General features: G+C 47.2%; 1 protein-coding gene across 1 annotated transcript in view; it reads right to left on the bottom strand.

The window, feature by feature from the left end:
• Positions 1-15,470, bottom strand: part of IYD (iodotyrosine deiodinase) — a 303,802-nt gene extending 288,332 nt beyond the window's left edge. Inside the window, exon 1 of the mRNA XM_085612483.1 lies at positions 15,124-15,470. Coding sequence (XP_085468609.1) covers positions 15,124-15,316 — 193 coding nt within the window. The 5' untranslated portion in view covers positions 15,317-15,470. The remainder of the gene's footprint in view (positions 1-15,123) is intronic.
• Between the last annotated feature and the right edge of the window lie 5,705 nt (positions 15,471-21,175).

The following is a 21,175-nucleotide window of genomic DNA, read 5'->3' as shown; positions in this document are numbered from 1 at the left end:
GTTGTAACTTAATACCTCCCCACAGCGCAAATTACATCTAAAAGCTGAATCTGGAATAAACATTTAACAGCATCTGATCTCATTCTTGTACCATATTTAGTTAAAATTGGCTTCAGGATTATCCTTCTTATCTGCCTTGGAAGTAACCAATCTAACCATATCTGTGCTATATTGCATTTAGCTTTCGTCTCACAAATAGAGTTGCCTGGATAGCATGAATCATTTCTGGGAGAGTTACCCCTATTCTAAATTTCAGAAGTGCTAGTCTCATCTCTGAGCTCGGCAAACTGTCAATATAAGGATAAACATAAAGTCCTTGCCACGACTCTCTTGAAAATGAGGTTGAGAGTTTATCAATTAAATAGGAATACATCAAACTTGAGCCAAATTTTATCAGGACCTTTACCTTTGATAGGGTTCGTGTTAATTTGGGGCTATGTAGATTTACGGCAAGGACACTACATATCCTGTTTAGAACCTTTCTTATATTTCGAACCCATTTTACCTCACTTTTTATAATTTCCTCTCTACACAGATTGCAATTTTGCATTGATGCAAATTGCAAAGCCTTACCCAAAACGGCAAAATATAGAACCACACTATATAAGACCAGGCTATTAGATTTGCAGATGTTTCAGAAGCCTCAGCAGATATTTTACATATTCCTCTTCTATATGGTCCTGTTAATATCTGCCATTCAAACAAAGAGTCTCTGCCTCGTACAAGAACTTGAGGTTGTATTACGGGAGTATTTCTTTCCATTTAAGACTCTTATGGAACCAAATAACTAAACATTTGTTTTAACTACATAAAATAATAAAAAGGAGTAAGGTCTTGACCGAAACATCAGCTTTTTGTCTTTTCCATGTAATTATCAGCTTCCTGTGCTCATAGTAATTGGAAAACTTTATAGTTTCCTCTGTGTGCCTATCTGGATCATATCCATTATATAAGGGATAAAGTACCCCCTGCAATACTTTACAAGGATATTGCAAGTCACCGAGGATTTCCATAAACATATAGAGGAATGAGGCTGAAGGCCTAGTTCCTGGATAAGGTTATGGAACTCTCAGGTGACCTGCGATATCCTTTTCTTTTTTTTAATTATATACTTTTATTGACATTTTTCTGATTGCAAGACAGTAACAATGGTTATCAATAGAGTATGTGAACATGTTCAAGTAGACAGCAGCTGCGTATCTAATCAGCAGTAAAGGAGAGTCAAACAATAGTATTATGTACCAGATCATTATTGTGGGCCCCATCTTCCCCTTCCAACCATATGACCAACCATATAAAATCATTGTGAATGAGAGAGCGAGAGCCCATAGTGTGCAAGTCAAGGCTTCCATATTTTCCAAAACTTTTTAGGGCAGCCCCGTGCTTTATAGGTCGTCTTCTCTCCTAGCATATACATGTCCATGCTCTTTCTCCACTCAACAAGAGATGGAATCGCTGCGGCCCCCGCGCCCTAGCTATGTCTCGTTTCGCGACCACCAACCTAACTGCAGTAAGACCAACTTAGGTATAGGGAGGTCAATGTCCGTGGAGATTCCCAGTAGAACAAACAAGGTGCTAAGTGGAATCGTTTCCCCCAGGATATCCTCCATCTCCCCCATCAGAGTCATCCAGTACCTATGAATCTTAGAACACTCCCACACATATGATAAAATGTACCCTCTAACCCTAAACAACGCAAACAGGTGGACGTTTCTGCCCTCCCTATACGGTGCAGTCACATTCTGTCGTAGAATTCCCTATGCAAGTATTTGTATTGAATCAGCCTGAGGCGCGAACGGATGGCTACTTCTCGAGGATGCATCAGTGCCATTTCCCAATCCAAATCATCTATCTCCCCCAGCTCTGATTCCCATTTCATTCGCAATTTCAGCAGTGTATCTGGCTTATTGTTTATTATTGTTCTATATGTCCAAGAGACCGCTTTTTCCACTATTTCCCCCATCAAGAGTCGTCCCTCTAAGGGTGCATATTCGGGGATGTCATCAGTGTCTAGGCCCTGTGCCCGCCAGGCATGTGTCAACTGTAAGTACTTGTAGTATTGGGTTGTGTTCATGTCATATTCGGTCTGAAGACGTGTAACAGTGACCAGCTCTTTGCGGCACATTATGTCTTTAAGTAGTGAAATGCCCAACAGGTCCCATTTTCTAAAACCACGAAGCTTCTTAATTTCTGGCATGCAATTACCCACCCATAGCTGGGTCTCCCTAGGGACTCGGCTACCCCATTTCATCTGTCTTTCTGCTTGTTTCCATGCTGCCAGAACGATCTGTGTCGCTGTAAGGAGTTGCGTAACCCCTCTCCCCCCATATGTATAGTGCGTATATGGGTATTTAATGAACTGTGTACGCTCTAGAGCATACGTGGGATGATCTCTCTCTGCATGTTCCCATTCATTCACAATTATTAAATGGGCTGCCCAGTAATACGCTCTAAGATCCAGCAGGGAAATGCTGCCATCATATTGATTACGCTGCAGTGTCTCCAGTGCAACCCTCGGCGGCCGTCCATCCCAAAGGAATGTCTGCAGTGCGTCATCAATCCTATTAAACACTTCCACTGGTATTAATTGATAAGTGTTTTGTAACACGTAAAGAAATTTGGGGAGCACTATCATTTTGTACAAGGCTGCCCTGCCCAATAGAGTCAGTGGCAGGGACCTCCATCTCTCCACATCCTCGCGAAACTTCCCAAGCACCCTGTACAGATTATGATCCAGCGCTAATTTCGTATTCATTGTTACATAGATACCTAGATATTTAATGCCCTCTCGGGTCATCTGGAGCTGGCTTGGGCCTATGGTGTAACCATCACTCTCATCTGCCGGATATAGATAGGATATCCCCCAGTTAATCTTGAAGCCTGCATGTGCGCCATATGCTTCGCAACTCCCCACAATGCTTGGGTGCGTTCCTTCCGGGTTTGTCACATACATTAATATATCGTCCGCATATAAGGATATTCGTTCAGCGTGCCCTGTCGTACCCTCTGTCTGAAAACCTGTTATATCGGGGTGTGTTCGGATCACACACGCGAGTGGTTCCAGTATCACAGCGAAGATTAGAGGGGATAGAGGACAGCCCTGGTGAGTACCCCTACCTATGGGAAACTCCCGTGATAGCACCCCGTTGACTCTGACATTTGCCATGGGTCTGTCATATAGTACTGCGATCCATTGCTGGAACACCGGTCCGAAGCCAAATTCCTCTAATGCGGACATGAGAAATGGCCAGTGTACCGTGTCAAATACCTTTTCGGCATCAAGGGACAGGACGAGATGTGGATCATCCCTCTTGTTCACCACTTCCAGCCAATTATGCAACCATCTCAGGTTAAGCCTTGTCGACCTTTTGTGCATAAAACCTGACTGGTCTCTATGAATGAGACCGAAGATCACCACTGTGAGCCTATTTGCTAATATCCTGGCTAGTATTTTGGTCTCCAGATTAATCAATGAGATAGGTCGATACGAGCCTCACCGCTCTGGGGGTCGGTCTTTCTTAGGGATTACTGCTATTGTGGCAGTCCGCAGGTCCCTAGGGAGGCTCCCTACTTCGTGCGCCTCCAAATAGAGTTGGAGGAGGTGCGGGCAGAAGAGCGTCGCATGTTGCTTAAAGAATTCCAGGGAAGCCCGTTTGGCCCAGGAACTTTCCCAGTTTTTAACTGACCGATGGCCATCTTAATCTCTTCTTTTGTAATCTTACTGTCTAAGTACTGTGATTCCGAATCTTCGAGCCTGTGGAGCTGTATCCCCCGTAGATATTCCTGTATTTGCGCAGTTTCAGCCAGGGCTTGTGGCGTATAAAAAGCCTCATAATAGTCTGCAAAACCGTTAGCTATTGCAACTGGGGTAACGTGAATCTGTCCATCCTCGTCCTGTATCTGGGTTACCCATCTACTATCTAGCTCTTTTTTGCTGAGCCATGCAAGCAGCCTGCCTGTCTTATCTCCCGTATCGTACAGTCTCCTGTGCAATGCTTGTATTGCATGTTGCGCATCTTTTCTGGCTAGCGCGAGATATTCCTGTCTAAGAAGTTGTATACTACGTAACAAGGAGGGGTCATTGCCTGTATTCGCTCGCGCTTCGAGCTGCAGTAGTCGGGACTCAATTCCAGTGATCTCCTCTTCGTCCTTCCGTTTTTTATGGGCTCTGATGTTTTGTGCCCTATCCCGGAGTACGGGTTTGTACGCCTCCCTTAGTGTGACAGCTGAATCTACCGTCCCTACGTTTTCTTTAAAATAAAGCTCTGTATCTGTCCTAAGTTCCTTCGCAATCTGCATATCTTTTAAATCCCAAGCATTAAGTTTCCATTCCCTATTTCGGCATTGTGTACGGGCGCCTACTGTGAGCCACAGGGGTGAGTGATCCGAGAGGCCTCTTGCCAGAAACTCCACTTCATATATCTCCCCTAGGTCCTCGGCCGGAGCAAATAGGTAATCTATTCTCGAAAAGGCTTTATGGGTCCCTGAGTAAAAACAATAAGCCTTGGTCTGGGGTATTTGCGTGCGCCACAGGTCCATGAGTGCTAGTGTGTCTGTGAACCGTTTCAGCGGTGTCTCTTTGGGATCTCTCATCGTGACAGTTGTGCAGTCAATCGTGGGGTCCATCACGTCATTGAAATCGCCCCCAATAATATGCGTGTCAGAGCCAGCCTCCAACAGAATTGCTGCGAGCTTATCTAGTGTTTGAAGTTGGAGCCTAGGTGGTGCATATATACTAATAAAGGTGATATGTCGTCTGTTCGAAACTCACTTAACCGCAACATAGGTACCATTTGGATCTGTCCAGGTGCCTTCTAGGCAGAAGGGTGGACTTTTTCTAATTATTATTGCTACGCCTCATGCTCCGGTGGAGAACTCGGCATGTGATAGTGTTTTATACGCGCCTCTGCCCAGGAAGCCACATTGAGTACCCTTTAAGTGAGTCTCCTGTAAGAGGATGACATCAGGTTTCAGTCTCTTAAAATACGCGGCCACTAGCCCTCTCTTGATCTTATTGCCCATCCCATTCACATTCCATGAAAGGACAGAGTATTGTCCTTGATCAGGCATAGACATCTATATGGTGTGTAGTGTTCAGCCTGTCATCTGGCCCATCTCCCTCACTCCACCGCTGTGGCCTCCGCAATCCATATGTGTCTGCTGTCTCACTGTTTTTCCATGTCACTTTAACAAACCCCCAACTTCCCAGTCCCCCCCACAATCCCCCAACATCAATCTGACTACCCCTAGGGTCAACAGGACCAACTGCGTTGTGATCATATTGGCGAGGTCTATCGCCCACCCTCCCAAACCCAGTGTCTCAAACTTTGCTCGGTCCCTTTAGTCCCCTCCCATAAGCCCCCATACCCCAATAATGCAGTCCTAGAGGCTGGGTCTCAAACTGACTACTTCTGAATCTGCCTAACGAATATGAAATAGGTAAGAAAAGAAGAAAAAAAAGGGGGGGGAGATGGGGGAAGGGGGAGAGGGAAGGGGAAGGGGAGGGGGGAAGGTGAGAAGGGGACCAAAAAGCTCAGAGGGGAACGGATGAGGGAGAAAAAACGACAGAGGGGAGAGAAGAACAAATACAAAAACTCGAGGCAGAACACGCGGGGTGGCGTGCGATGTGTTTTCCTGGTCCACTACTCTTGGTGCTCTTCAGGCCATTCTTTACTCATCAGCATCATTGTTCACGGATGGTGTCTGAGTGTCTTTTCCAGTTTCACTGTTGTTCCCGCTCTTGCACTCCAGGAGTTTGATGTTGTGCATCAAGGGGTTCTCTTCTTCTGAGTCCGTGGTGATGCCCTGATCAGTGCAATCCGCCGAGCGGTGAGCGGCAAGGTCTTCAGGTGTCTCCAGTTCCCGGTGGCTGCCCAAACGTGGGACACCCTCCGAGTCCGATGCTCGTGGTGCAGCCTCTGCCACTCTCCTGCTCCAGTATGGTGTCGGTCTGAGTGCCATATTTGGTGCAGTTTCTTTGTTTCTCCGTGCACGATTTTGTGATCTAAAGGCGTTAATGTTCAGTGAATGGGCCTTCCCGGATCACTGCAGCCCATCATGAGGTGCTCTTGGTAGGGGGTGCTCCTCCAGCCAGTGCCAGGCCTCCTCTGGGGTGCTGAAAAACAGGGTCTTACTTTGAAAAATCACCTTAAGTTTAGCCGGAAAGAGGAGCATATATGTAATTTGCAACTGTCGCAATTTGTCCTTCACAGAGTCAAATGTTTTACGTTGCTTTTGAACTTCTCGAGAGTAGCCCGGGAATACCATGATCCTTGCATTATCTATACGAATTTCTCCTTTCTGTCAGAACACCCTGAGAATGGTGTCCCTGTCCTGATAGTTAAGAAACCTGGCAATCAGCGGCCGCGGCGGTGCTCCGGGCGGCAGCCTGACTCCCAGTATTCTGTGTGCCCTCTCAATGATGAAGCAAGGTGAAAAATGGGTATCAGGGAATGTGTCCAACAACCGTTTACGTAGGTAAGTACCCGCATCTGCCCCTTCAATTGCCTCCGGAAATCTGAGAAAGCGCAGGTTGTTTTGTCGTGCTCGATTTTCCGTGTCATCAACTCTCCAGAGGACCTCTTTCAGGGTTGTCATCAGGGCCGTGACCGCGCCCCGTAGCGTGTGTGTAACATCTTCGACTTCTGAGATACGTCGTTCTGCTTGCGTGACTTGTTCGGAAACATTGCGGAGATCTTGACGTAGTAAGTTAACATCGATTTTAATCTCGCCGATCTTGCCTTCGAGCACCTCTCTGGAGGACTGAATTGCCTGAAGGAGGACCGTGTTGTCGGGGGGTCGGCCGAGCCTGACCCGGTGGGGTTCAGCACCAGCAGTTGTTTAGTAAATTTGTCCATCTTTCCCTACTTCTGTGTTTTGGGGTCTTTATCTCGCGCCATTGATGATCAGCACTCGGGTGGGGCAACCGGCAGTAGCCACTATAAATCTCCAGGGCTTCAAACTTTACAGTCCACCTGCGTCCCTCACCCTCTCCACCAAGGTGCCCATGGAGTGGAGACGTAATATGTGGACTGTTCCCTAGTCCGGTCTTCAAACCAGCTAGCGGGGGAAGGTAGAGTCCAATCGCAGTATGATCCACATCGGATCCCCGATTCCACTGTGATTCGGGTTCACCCCCACATGTCTGCACAAGGATCGTGGCGGTGCGATTAGTCCTGGGTGGGTAGATGGGTCCTTCCTTTCTTCGTGCAGCGCTACTTACTGTCTTCAAGCCCCGTGCCTTCCACACGTGCCAATGTATCACTCACCGCGTCAGCACTGCACCAGGTCGCACTGTCGTGGTCTCACGTCTCTTCCTCGCTCCGCGCGGACTGTTCAAGTGTTATCCTTCACCGTGTTGTATATGTTCCCCACTGCTGGGCCAATCCGAGATGGTCCTTACAAAGCTGTACTGATGTGTGTTATGTATCCCCCCTATATTTCGCTTTAGCCATTAAATGGGTATCTTCCAGCGTCCCCGTGATCGGTTCCATTTGACAGTGGCCTATTAGTGATTCGTGTCACCCCCAGCAGCAGTCCTGGAGGGGAAAGGGGCCCCTGGTGCCCACTTGTTGCCTGCTGAAGAAAGAGGTCCCCGTCGTATTGCTGTGGGCCTTGTTTCTAAGGCACTGAAACCCTCTTTCCTGCCAGTTATAGTCCGTTATTCCGGCGTCAGGCCTTACTCATTGCGCAGCCTTCCTGACTTCCCCTGCTCCGATGGTCCATACCTGGGGAGTCGCTGCCTATGCGGGGCTCTCCCAATAGGGCACAAGGCCCCTTTCACCGCACTGCTCGGTGTCCAACCCGGGGGAAGAGGGAGGGGGTGGGCCCCCACTGCCACTCGGGGCACCCATTCTTCCCCTCACGGAGCACCCCCTTACCTCTCCCCACGCCAATGCTTTGCTGTCTCTGACCGCGACCCCTCCGGCACCGACCGCACTGACAGGCCGCGTGGCCAAGTCCAAGGCCGTCGCTCGTCCACACCTCACTGCTGAGCACCTCTCAGTACTGGCGTGGCCTGCTCTGTGGCCCGGTGCCATTCGCCGCACCCCCGGTCTCAGCAATCCGATCCCAGCCTCTTCAGGGGGGAGGGTTCGATCCGCTGCCGGTCCGGGTCTCCTCAGCCTCGCAGCCCACCCCTCATGCAGTCGGGGACAGTCCGCGGCAGAGTCGACAGCCACGCAGTCAGAGATTTCAGCCGCGGAGGGCAGCAGGGGATTCCTCTAGGCTCCGCTCCCTATAGTATCCCTTGGAGGCACTTCTTCGCGCGTCTCCGCTTCCAAGCCGCTCCGGGGATAGAGTCTCCGTCTCTCGGAGCTCAGTCCGTCTCCATTTTGTCCTTGGCCGGGTCCGCCCAACTTCTGCTGATTTAAGACTCCACGGGTTATATTGCTCCCAGTACGCCTCACCGGAGCACTCGGGTCAGGTTCTGCTACTCGGTCCGTGACTTTGCGGTACAGGATCACATAGAGAGACCAGAATTTATCACAGGATCAGTGTTTGGCCATCGGAGCTCCGGTCGGACACATCTAGTCCGCCATGCTCTTGGCCACGCCCCGCGATATCCTTTTCTTGTGTGCCCGGGGGAATTTTAACCCATATAATACATAGTCACACCATCATCTTTCTCAAAAACTACTTAAAACCTTGGTGCATAGCTCTTTCATATGAAAGAGAGAACATGTTTTGCAAAGATGAAGAATAAAAATAAAAGTAGTGCAAAATTAAACAGATCAAAAACCTGTTAGAAATTTGTTGCAAACAGATATTAGAGACAGTTCGATACAAGTCAGTTTACATTTTTAAGAAAAAGCTGCGGTAGCTTCGAACGTGTAGAAACATGCAGAAAGATTCTAGCTTTTATCAATCTAAGGAGTGCAAAAATTAAACATATTCTCTCTGCTTGTCATAGTAAGCTACTAAAATAGAGCAGAAGAAACAGGAGCTGCCCGTGCAGGTAGGATCGGTGGGGCAGGGTAGGAGGACTCAAAAGACAACGACGAGGGAAAAATAATTATTTATTTAATTTTCCCTCATTGTCATCTGTCCAGTCCCCCCGCCCCACCGCGCTTACCTGCACGGACCTCTCCTGAGAAGAAAGAAAGACAACATTCTGTTTGCTGCTTTAAACAGTTTCTTTAATTAATGCTCCATGACCTGACCTGCCTTTCACCTTGGCTGCTGGCTTTGGCAGCAGGAATTGTAACGCCAGAACCCAACTGTCATAACTTATAATAGCCTAGTTCTGATGTCTTTTCTTTATAATCGAGGACTGAGTGCCTCACTAGTCGCCGATTATAAAGAAATTAATGACAGGGGTTACAGAATCCCATGTATTATAAGTAAATCATTTGCATTAATAAGTCTTGGTACAAAATTTACACCCATATTTGGACTAAAAGAAGGGGGGGTTAATAAAACAAAGGGCAGATTTGCTCAAAAGAAAAAAGGGCAAAAAGAATTGGGGTCAAACAATGGTACTGCTGCAACCCATTTTTATTGGGAATTATCTTTGATAGTATTCCCTCGCTATCAATTTTAACTCCAGCCCAAATTCTTGCATACAAATGCTCCAAAATAGCCAGTAAATGTTTGAGATGTCCAATGTTATTAGTATTTGCCATTGAAAATGTTGATTTTTCTAGGTCAAAGGCAATCTGAGAGACAACAAACAGCAGATAAAGATTAGCTCTTAACGCTATGGACTTCTGGGCTAGGGACTATAATCTAAAGCAATGGTTTAAAGCAGACTCTTCTTTAAAGCCTCCTTGCTCCACTGGAAGTACATCGACCCTCTGCCCAATCTTTCAGATAATGAAGTGTTGTGTTGGAGAAAATTTTTTAAAGCCAACGTCTGTCAGACTTATCAGTCTATAATTTTAGTGCATTGCGGGACCATCTTTTTTAAACATATGTTTTATGAGTGCCCCTTTTAGCGTTCTGAAAATTTCAGCTTGCTAATATTGATGGGAAAACCATATGGGAAAATCTGACCCACCAGTCTATCTTAGATTTGATGAAACTAGTGCAATAAATGGAAGGGGTTGAAAGCCCTGGAGGTGTCTGTCCTCTTAAAATGGGATAGTTCACTAGTAGCCAGATGTCCAGAATGGGAGACCCCTAACCCATTAAAGAAGGAACATGGATTTGGTTGGTGGACAGAGCTGGTAACGGGATTTGGTGGTTAATCCTAACGGATAGAAATATGAATAGGTCACAAGTCTTTGGCCTACCAAAACGACTTGGATCAATAAACTTGACTTTGTAATCCAAGTGAAGAGCAAGATAGTACAGCCAACGTGTTTCACCCCCTGTGGTGCGCAGGCCTGGGGCTTTTTCAAGGCGGTATATCTCTAGTCCGGTCCTAATTGTACTGTGTGTAATGTGGTGTGCGTATTTCTACATCTCTCGACCCACATATAGATGGGTCGGATGTTGCAGTCTTGGGCTGTGGAAAGGTATGCAGTGCATCGTGCAGCGGCGTGTTATTAGGAATGAGTATTTTGGGCCACGCTGGAGTATCGTAATCTTATCTCGTCACATACTGAGTTAAAACACCATAATTCTATCTGATGGGGAAGCGCTCTGGACATGAACTCATGTGGAGGCCGTAAGCCCAAGAGCACACGTTACAGACTGAGGAATGCAGCATCCCCACAGAACTTGGGGAGACAAAGTGGTCACCGGTCCGGATCACTAACAACTCACGAGCGCATTACTTGCTCCAGGCTTCCTCCAAAATGCAAACACACACACACATTCCAGTTACCGCTTGAGTTTATTTAAATATCACTGTGTATCTCTAATCGTTTCTATTTCTTTCTAACCATCATTTAAGGAAAAACAACATTCCTTTCATTTCCCGAAAGAAGCCCTGGCCAGCACAGTATATCGACACGTTTGTGTATTAAACGCATTTTATTCACATTGAAAAAGTTCATGAAATGCTTGTGTGAGTCCAGTCCGGGGTGATGTACAGTCCAGGGGGATGTGATTTGCATTTCATTGTGGGTGATGTCATCATGCTCTCTGGTCTCTTCAGAGTGCTGTTTCAGAGCTGCAACTCTTGATTTTCTGTGCTACTGAGTACAACATTTGCCTAGTCTTCTCAAAGTGCTGGTGTGCACGCTTCTCTTTTCTTGAGGTTTTTTTTATCAGTGCCAAGTTTTGACACTTCTTGTGTTTGGGTTCCCACATTACATATTGAGCTTGGCCTCCCCTTCTTTACTTTTCTAGAGTGTCTCCTCCTAAGAGCCCCTCATACACTTTGACTGTAGCGTGTTGGGACTCGGTGTCCGAATCGCAGGAATCCTTTTACCCCACAGAGCTGCATGTTGGGATTTGTAGTCCATATCTATTGTGGGGATACTGCAAGCCCCAGAATTCCAATGTGCTGTAGCCAAGGCAGTGCTTAATTTGGGCCGGAGCTTTCCGGTGCTGAGCACCGGCACTTAATTGGTTTCCGGTGCTCGGCCCCAGCACCCAATTGTCAAGACCACACTTAGGGCAGTCTGCCACAAGGTGGCCCTGCTCATGTAATTTAGAGATTAGCAGTATAACAGTGTTTAGGAAAACAATATACATTAAAAAATGACTAATGCCTGCCTCCCCAGCCATTCCTTTAGCTTTGGGGACCTGGAATAATCTGAGCTGCCGCATTCACATGCGAGAGAGATGGTCAGTAGTTGTTTTGGCAGCGGTGACAAGGGCGATGGGTGGTGTAAGCTGCAGTGGCCTCCTGGTCAGAGCCCTGGCGCTTCATATTTTACAGAATAAGCACTGAGCCAAGGCTGGCTGAGACAAACTTAGGGAGAGGGAGTGCTGGTTCTTTGGCCCCTATTATGGCCCCAGCTGTTTAGCTTTGCTTCAGAGAGTTCTCACTCTCTGCCCATGAGTGAATCCTGCTCCCTTCTTTGCCAGTGCAGCCAACAGGAGCATCCTGCATGCAAATATTCCAGGAGCACTTACCAGGCGTGTTTACCTAACCCATGCCCTCAGGGAAGGGAGGTGTCATTTCCTACAGAGGACTTCAAAGTAATAATATAGAGAAGGAAAAGCCACAGGTATGTATGTCTACGCAATCTGTATGTTTGAAACAAGTAACCATCTCTTGAGGGTCATGAGTTTGAACCCCTCCATGTCTCCCCAACTCGTTCTCTTTTTGAGTTTCATAAAATGAATAACAGGAACACCCGTTATTTACTGATCTACAGAACAGCAAAATTGCTTTAGAAAGAGCGATATAAATCAACATTATCCAGAGCTTTGACGTTTAGTTGCTATGTGCAGCAAGGGAGATAAGTTATACTGTTATCAGTGGCGGCTTTCTCTGAACAGAGGTGGTTGGCCAGGAGGGGGTGAAAAAAAATCAAAATAAACGTACCTGCTTTGCGGCCGCATCTGCCGCACGCCTCTCCTCCATCTTCTCGTGTTCTTCCCGACTGCTGCCTGCAGCATGCACCGGAAGCACCCGGGCTTCCGACTCTGCAAAGCCAATCACGACCCTGCAGGAGCAGCGTTGCGATTGGTCTGAGCGGCCTGTTTGGCCGCTCAGGCATTGCCTGGGGAGGCTGGGCATGTTCTCCACTGGGTTGTGCAACACAGCCCAATGTAGAACATGCCAACTATGCATGAGTGTTTGGCCGGCCCTAGAGGGCCGGTCAAAGCTTCATGCGCATGTAGAAAGGGAGTGCAAACCACTCCTGCCCCCTCTGCAGAGAGCCAGCTCCGCCCCGCCCGGAGTAGTAAAGGAAAATAAAATGATAATAACTTCTTGTCATTTTCATTTTATTTTTATTTTCCACTGCTCAATTAGTAGTTGGGCGATGCTCCTCCGCCTTAGCGGAGGAGCCACCACTGACTGTTATGCAGAATCATTTCTCATGATGTGGCATGTTTATTTTTTTCCACTACAGATTAGAGAACATTTCTCTTTTTTCTTACATTCACCAGCATTAATAACATATACACACTATAGCATGGCACATAAATCCATAAATATGTTGGCTACTCAGAGTTTGTTCTGATCTAAGCATGTGATGCTTCTTACACCACCCCTTCAAAATATGTGGAATTCATGCGCTCAGACACATAACCCCAGTTCAGAAACATAATTTCACATTTGGTACAATAAGGGTGCATACAGAACATCCATTTTGCACTGTGACAGCAGATCAGACAGATTAAGGAACTTTGCCAGACTGTGTTGTAAATGGCAATATTCCCTTTAATAAATAAAAGGCGGGCACATATTTATCTGTGCCACTTACTCATAATTTTCAACATAATCACCTCTTCAGGCTGATTAAGAAAAAGGATCTCCTGCCATGTGTCCTGTAAATATGGCTGTGAAGAGGAATTCTGTGTTTATTATAAACACAAAGAAACACGCAGTTAATTTACTGGTAAATATTCAACTAAGTCCTCAGGAACAGGCCCCATATTACCTCAGAGAACATCTGAATGGACCCAAAACATTCGCTACCATGAGAGCTTGTCGTTTTAATAGTGCCACAGCTTCATCAGATGTGGCACTTTCCACATAATTATGGATTTCAACTCTTGACACACTTATACCATATGGTGCCTAAAGTGTAATTTTGTTTTTTGAAAAAAAGGAAACTTGTTTCTAGTTCAGATTGATCAAAGGATACTAAAACATTGCAAATGGACTTCAAAACAAGTGTCAACACTGTGCAGAACTTGGCGGGGAACTGACCCAAAGTAAACAGAGTGCCAAAAAGTGACATGTAGAAGGCCTTAGCATAAACTGCACGGACAGCAGACACTTGAGAGACACTGGATGAAGCATCCCACACTACTGTTGTGTTCTCCTGAGGCAAATCTGCAACACAGGCACATTCAGACAAATTTATAACATGCTTGTTATATTATAGCTGCATAGGATTTTTACTTGTTCTCTGCCTTTCACCTAATCTCCCTCTATTTCTATTTGTACTCCTTTCACTCTAAATTAGTTAACAACTTCACAATGTAGAAATTTAATTAGGACTGCATATGATTTGCCTGCATTTTTGGTTTGTCAGAATTTTAATTGAATCTCCTGGTGTCTGGTGTCAGCACACATTTCAAGTATGTTTGTGAGCTGTACGTTTTCACTGCCTGTGAAGTAACTTCAAAGAGCCTCGTTGTAGTTCTTTCACAGTCTCATTATTTCAGAACTGAAGCATTTTCAAAATGATGTACTAGGAAGCCAAAGTTGTTGCTTATTTCTCCTACGCAACTAACAGCCATTGACAAAGCCAATAGTCTTGGCTTGTTTTAGGTGTAATGTTACTTGTTGTATTATATACCCGGATGCAATGACGCAGTAAACTACCACTCTGGAGGCACACTATGCTAAACACAGATTTTAAGTTTACTGTGTTTTTAAGCCACGCCCTTGATTACATCGGCTATGCCCTATGAGAGAGCCCTCCCCCCAAGTTTTGTTACCCCACTTCAAACACTGAATATGATCTTATCTAATGTAGATGGATCCTAGTAAAATATATCACAGGCAGAACTTTATAAAACATTGATCTCTAGTGGAACGTGACATAAAGTGCACAAGTTTTAAAACACGTTTTCGAAAAAATCCAGATGGGCGCGGAAACAAGGAGTAGCTATCGTTACTGCAGCAGAAGTACAGCAGCAGCGGGCCAATGGGCAGGCAGAGCCCACTGAACCCAAATTACGGCTGCATTCTACAACCCATCACAGTAACGCTTGCCTAAGCGGTGACGTGTACACTAAACCAACGGTTCAGGGGAGAGCAATACCCGCCTTATTCATTCGCCTGAATGTGGTTTTGTATGAATTAGGCATTACTAGTCAAATAGTCTATTTAATCAACGGAGTACTTGCCTGTGAGACTTTTGAGCAGTTTAGCACGTGGTCAATACACAAAGAATTCCCCAATAAATACACTTAAAATAACGACAGCGTAAATTAACGACAGGGTACATTCTAATGACTGTCAAGAAAAAAAAAGCTAAAAACTCAGTACAAAAACAGACTAACACATCTAAAAAGGGGGTTGCGTCTTTCAAAAGATGGCAGTACTATGGAAGGCGGCGAAAGGGGAATGGGAGGTCATCGAAAGCTGTCATTTCAGTGCCTCACCTTCTTCATTCAGATGTAGGTCAGTGCTGTCCTGCAGGTCCTCGTCCACCCAGGGGCGCGACTCCCGCGGGGTTTTCCGCCCGCTGCCCTCCTTCGACGCCGGCGTCCTGCTGCCTCGCACTATGACTGCAAGGAGAATGCATATAATTGCAATAAAGGCCGGAGTAAAGGAGGAAAACAACGCCACGGTCATGGTGCCTGCCTGGTCCCTCCAGTCAACGTGCGTGCGTGCCCTATGCGCGTGCCCCTCACTCCTCGCGCCTCCTCTGCTTTACAATACAAAGGTCGCAGGCCTTGAGGTAATCATCCGCAGTGCAACAATGGACTGAACACACATGGAATGTCATAACAAGCGGCGTTTCAGATAGTCCTTGAGGCAGAAGAAGGGGGCGGAGCAGATGAAGTTAAAGAAACATCTGTAAACCACACCTTTCCCCTTCAAATACGGGTCGTGGAACCACGGGGATGTCTGCCAAACAGATGTTCTCATAATTTTCATTTTTAGTGAGTGGTTAGCTTTTTTGTCCTGGTGAACTATGGAGTGTTAATTAAAGCGCTGTACGCAGAGCCGCTGTTATCAATGGTGTAACATTAACCACAGCAGCACCCGCGGTGCGGGGGGGAGTGTGGGACGCCCCAGCTCCACTGTGTGTGGGGGGGGGTGAGGGGGGCTGCTGGAACTGTGCACCTTGAACCCTGGGGTGAGAACTCCTGATTGAGTGGGGGAGGGGCTGGCTCTGTACATACTATACCAAAGTAAGGTATAGTGTGCACAGAGTCCAGTGCATCCCCGGAGGGCTTTACAAAGGCTTAAGTAGACAACACTACTGCTCTCTTTTGTGGTAGTGTGGGTGAGCAGTCAGGCTTTCAGAGGGCTGTGTTAAGCATTTGTTGTACACATTTAGGCAAGAAATTATTACACACACTCAATGACTGAAACTGAGACCAATTGTTTGTAAAAATGTTGCTTTTTGTACGTTTATTACTTAGAACCATAGATACTTTGTTGCAGTAAAATAGGTTTTGAAATATCACAGTTTTGTAGTATAAAAAGTGGATACAAGTGCATATTTCAAACAGTTCAATGTTAACCTATGGGAGGAAAACAAAAATGAAATTACACTGGTAAGTACCCAACTTACAATGACAGTCTTTGGGTTTTAGGATCAACACTGAGCAAAGGTCACGTAAGTGTAGAGACTGCACCACCAGCGGCACTGTGGTGGCCGGGTGCAGAGGTCAAATTCGGTCACTGGGGCCCAATGTTAATCAACGGAGTCAGGGGGGCACTCAAAGAGGTGGCGGTTGAAGGTAGGTAAATGCAGAGTTGGGGGTCAATCTTCAGAAGTTTAGACCAGCACTGTGGGGGGCATGAGGCAGCACTAAACACACACCCTCAGCAGCACAGAGATGGCAGGTTACAGAGTGTCAACACAGCGGCATTAGCCAATACATGTAAATGGAGAAAGAAGATTTCGAACAAACGCTACAGGCTCAGACCAGGAAGCTGGATGAAGGGAACTGGTGGCTCTGGAGGTAAGTTGGGGTGCTGAAGAACTCAGGGAAACCATAGGATGAGCTCCCCAAAGTCTGGGGGCTGCGGGTGCAGGGGTGGAGGTCGGAAAAGTCTTATTTGGTCGCAGTGTGGAGACTCTTTGTGTTGAGGTTGCAGGTGGCGTCATGGAGTGCAGCAGAGGTTGGTCTGTAGTGGACTCAAGCTCAGGACCGCTGGGGAACCTTCTTGGGACCGGTGGGCCACTTCGACTAGGGCCGTAGGCTTCAGGTGCATAGGTGGGTCCGGAGGCCTGTTGTGCAGTTCAGCAGGGCACTAGAGCTCTTGTTGTTGATTTCTTTGTGGACGGGCCAATGTCCTCTGGAGTTCTTGGTCTTTGGGGAAAGCAGGGAGTCCTCCCAGGGTTTTGGAGGTCACTGGGCCCCCAGGACAAGTCGCTGTTTGAAACAGATTTCTTCGAGGGCTGCAAACAGGCCGGTAGGGATGGTGCCAAGTCAGTTATCATCTGGAGTCGTCATTGCTGGTATGGCTCTTTGGTCTTTCTTCTTCTTTAGGTCGCCAGGAATCTAAGAATCAATGGTGACCCTAAATATTCAATTTCGGGGCATTATAGGTGCTGGGAGGTAGTGCTCAATGGACTACTTACCTTTAGGGTGACTACACCCTTTGTATGTCCTCTCCCTCTGGGGAGGGGGCATATCCATAATCCTATTGACTGAAATCCTCACAAACAATATAGAGGATTTTCAAATGAGGGGGCCACCTCAGCTCACCTGGCTGAGAGGGGTCACACCTCACCTGCTTACTAATTTTCCCACCAACCTTGCCATCAAAAGTGGAGCTTGGCTGGGGGGTGGAGATGTTAAATGGTAGCGGCAGTTTCAGTCGATGATCTTTCAAGTATTTGCCCGGCGGTAATCGCCTCTCATACCACTCGATAATTTACCAATAAAAGAGGCAGGCGCCGGAGACTGGAAGGCAGGAAACAAAGTTTTATTCCGTCGGAGCAGAACACATCAGATCAGACAGCAAGGTATCGTCACGAGGTGCTCTAACTGCATCTCTGAGACCTGGTCTCTTATACACTGGTTTATTGCTTTATTATACATAGTATATTCTTGAGATTCCCTTGATGCCTGAAAGAACATCCCCTGAAGCCCCCGGCTCAGATCTGATCCCACACATGGTTACAGTAGAGGTTCCCACCCTACCCGCAGTGGGAGATGGCTATCGCGCAGCAGGGAATTCCGCTAATTCCCGGGGGTGTGTGCAACCGGCCGGGTCTCAGGGGGTAGGGGCTTTGATCTACTGTAATCCCTTTGATGTGGGGTGTTTCCCTTACAGTAGGGGCAATAAACTGCATCCGCAGGGCTAGGTGATGGCCTGGGACCAGTTCAGACAATGGGGCGCAGAGGAAGGGGGTTATCAAAGGAGAGGCATGACCATGTATGGGTTGTCGGTTGGAAGTGGTTCCGTAGCAGGGTCGCGCAGAAGGAGAGGGTTTATGGCCTGTATGAGAGAGCGGGGGTGGCCGGCGCGCGGGGGGATGCTCGCAGCGCCAGGGGAAAGCGCTGGCGATCGAGAGTGAGCGGGGAGAGAGTGGGGTGCCTAAAATGGCGGCCGTGCATTCGCTGTGCGTGGCGCTGGGGAGAGGCAAGATGGCGCAGATAATGTTCAGTTTGCAGGTTAAATTTCCACAGGGAGGCGGGCTTCTCCACTAGCTAGAGAGGCCCTGGTTAGCATAACAAAGGGCAGGAAGTATTTGAAGCTCACCCACCTCGAATGCTTTTCATGCATGGGGGTAGGTGTGAAGCACCCCCACCCAAAGCAGGCTTTGTTTCTGACCCATGGGAGCACAATGTTTCTACCTAAGAGGGTCAGAACCATGTCTGGAAGTGGCAGGCTGGTGAAGACCAGTCAGTCACATACTCGTAGTTTACTAGGTTTTTAGGGGACACCTCTGAGTTGCAGTCTGAGTGCATTTATCAATGAATCCACCACTGGCATCATGGTGGGCTCATTAATCTGAAATGTTTGGTACCAAACATCTTGGGAGTTGGTGAAGCGTTGCTGCTGCTGCTTTGGATCTCTGTGCTCTTGGACCTGCAAGGAAACGCTACCTTCTTTAAAAGGAAACACTACCTCTCACGGCCCCCGCTGTGCGGGAGCCGTTCGCCTGGTGAGGAGTGAGGGAGGACTTCAATCTGCTCCTGGTCACTGACTCCCTGAACTGCAGCGGGACTGCGAGGACCAGCAAGCACAGCGGCGCTGACTCGCCGCAGCTGGTCCTCTTCCCGCCTCCTGCCTGGATATAGTGCAGCCTGAAACAACACTGATCGGTTGCTGTTTGTTCCGCGTTGGTGCTGCTGCTTTGGATCTTTGTGCTCTTGGACCTGCAAGGAAACGCTACCTTCTTTAAAAGGAAACGCTACCTCTCACGGCCCCAGCTGCGCGGGAGCCGTTCGCCTAGTGAGGAGTGAGGGAGGACTTCAATCTGCTCCTGGTCACTGACTCCCTGAACTGCAGCGGGACTGCGAGGACCAGCAAGCACAGCGGCGCTGACTCGCCGCAGCTGGTCCTCTTCCCGCCCCCGCCTCCTGCCTGGATATAGTGCAGCCTGAAACAACACTGATCGGTTGCTGTTTGTTCCGCGTTGGTGCTGCTGCTTTGGATCTTTGTGCTCTTGGACCTGCAAGGAAACGCTACCTTCTTTAAAAGGAAACGCTACCTCTCACGGCCCCCGCTGCGCGGGAGCCGTTCGCCTGGTGAGGAGTGAGGGAGGACTTCAATCTGCTCCTGGTCACTGACTCCCTGAACTGCAGCGGGACTGCGAGGACCAGCAAGCACAGCGGCGCTGACTCGCCGCAGCTGGTCCTCTTCCCGCCCCCGCCTCCTGTTATTTAAACAACATTCTGAACGCGCACGCGGGACGCGCGTGGGTCGAAGTGCGGATCGAAGCCCGGGCAAAGGGCGGGCCCTCTGAGGCCCTCATAGGCTGGAGTAGGCTGGGCTGGGGCCTTCCCTTTTACATTTCGAGACTGTAAATTATCTTTTATCTTCTGTCTTTGGTTTGTGTAGGTAAAATGTTGCTTTGTGTCTAGTTGTGTTTCATTGTGAGTAGTTTTCACACAAGTTAGGGAAATCAATAGGAATAATAGCTGGTTTTATACTTCGTTGATAGTGGAAATGACCGCCAAAAAATTAAAGTCTGGGAGGTTGTTGGTGGGCAGAACCTGCTCCAAGACTAAATCTAACCCCCTACATAATAAGGATGCTCACGTTGTGCTTTTAAAAGGTAAATGCCAGCTATTTAGCTTATGGGAAAGGGGTAAGGAAAAAGTTCCTATAGTGGGGTTTAAGTCAGAAGATAATATTGAAAGAGGAGAAGATGAAGGCCAAATTTCTGTGAGGGGGTATAGCAATCTTGTTGTTTCAAGTGATCAGGCAAATAAGATAGAGGGTGTTTACCTTCCCACTGATGGGGTGGACGGACCCTTAGCCCCTTTGAAAACACAGGTGCCTTCACCGCAAACCCCCAGGGATAAAAATATAAATAGTACTTTGCCCCTACAAGGCCCACTGGATCCCACGCTTAAAACAGTGGAGGTTTTAGTGCATAGTCACTTACCTCCCCCCGATGAATTACTATCTAAAGAATCTCTTGCTCCGTCTCTGTCTGTGGAAGCGCGAAGTAATGATTTTACGCTCCCAGACCTAGATATGGAGCTTTACAAGAGATATATTGTAGATGACTCTAGCAAGTCCATAGCTCCAACAAATACCTCAGCAGTAACAGCCCCTACAGGGCTTCAATTATACAGTAGTACCCCCTCTAATAAATCTCAATTTTTTATAACCCAGTCAAATATTTCTACGAGCCCTGAACTTGATATCACAGATATCCATCTCAACCAGCCTATTAGGTATGATAAACCCGTCTCTGACTCTCTGTCATCCTTAGAACATTTGCTTTCTTCTATTTTATCGTTACTTGAAAAATTTGTTGGTGGTTCCGATTGTGTGTTGGACACTGTAACTCAAATTCTGAAGGTACTACTAAATAATAAACAGGGGAAGGATTCTAGTTTTAAACACGAGTCTATTCAACCAGGGCTCAAAGGGATGGAAGATAAGTTGGTAGAGAATGAGCCTGAGAACGCCCCTCAAGTTTCGGTTCGAATTGAACATGATGAGAATTACCAACCTACAGATAGAAAGAAAACAGTAGTAACGTTGAGGAACATCCTCGTAACTCCATTAAAAGTTCCTGTAACTAGCTGTGGTATTGAGCCTGATCAAGATTTGGAAATTATGACTGAAGTTGAAAAAAGGTCAGACAAGGAGTTATTTCCTATCTTTAAATCCCAAATAAATGATGGAAAAGAGGGTGTTTTGGATCAACCATATGAGGGGGAAAAGGAAAAAACAGGGAACCCTAAAAAGAATAAAGGAAAAAAGAGGAAACCAACTCGAAGACTTGCAAAAAAAGGCAGATGAAAATTAATTTTGAAGAACATTCAGATATTTCCATTGGAAAAG

This window comes from Triturus cristatus, chromosome 6 (genome assembly GCF_964204655.1).
Source record: "Triturus cristatus chromosome 6, aTriCri1.1, whole genome shotgun sequence".
In the NCBI taxonomy this organism is placed as follows: Eukaryota; Metazoa; Chordata; class Amphibia; order Caudata; family Salamandridae; genus Triturus; species Triturus cristatus.
Note: the sequence above shows the minus strand (reverse complement) of the source record. Positions and strands in the feature narration are given on the sequence as shown.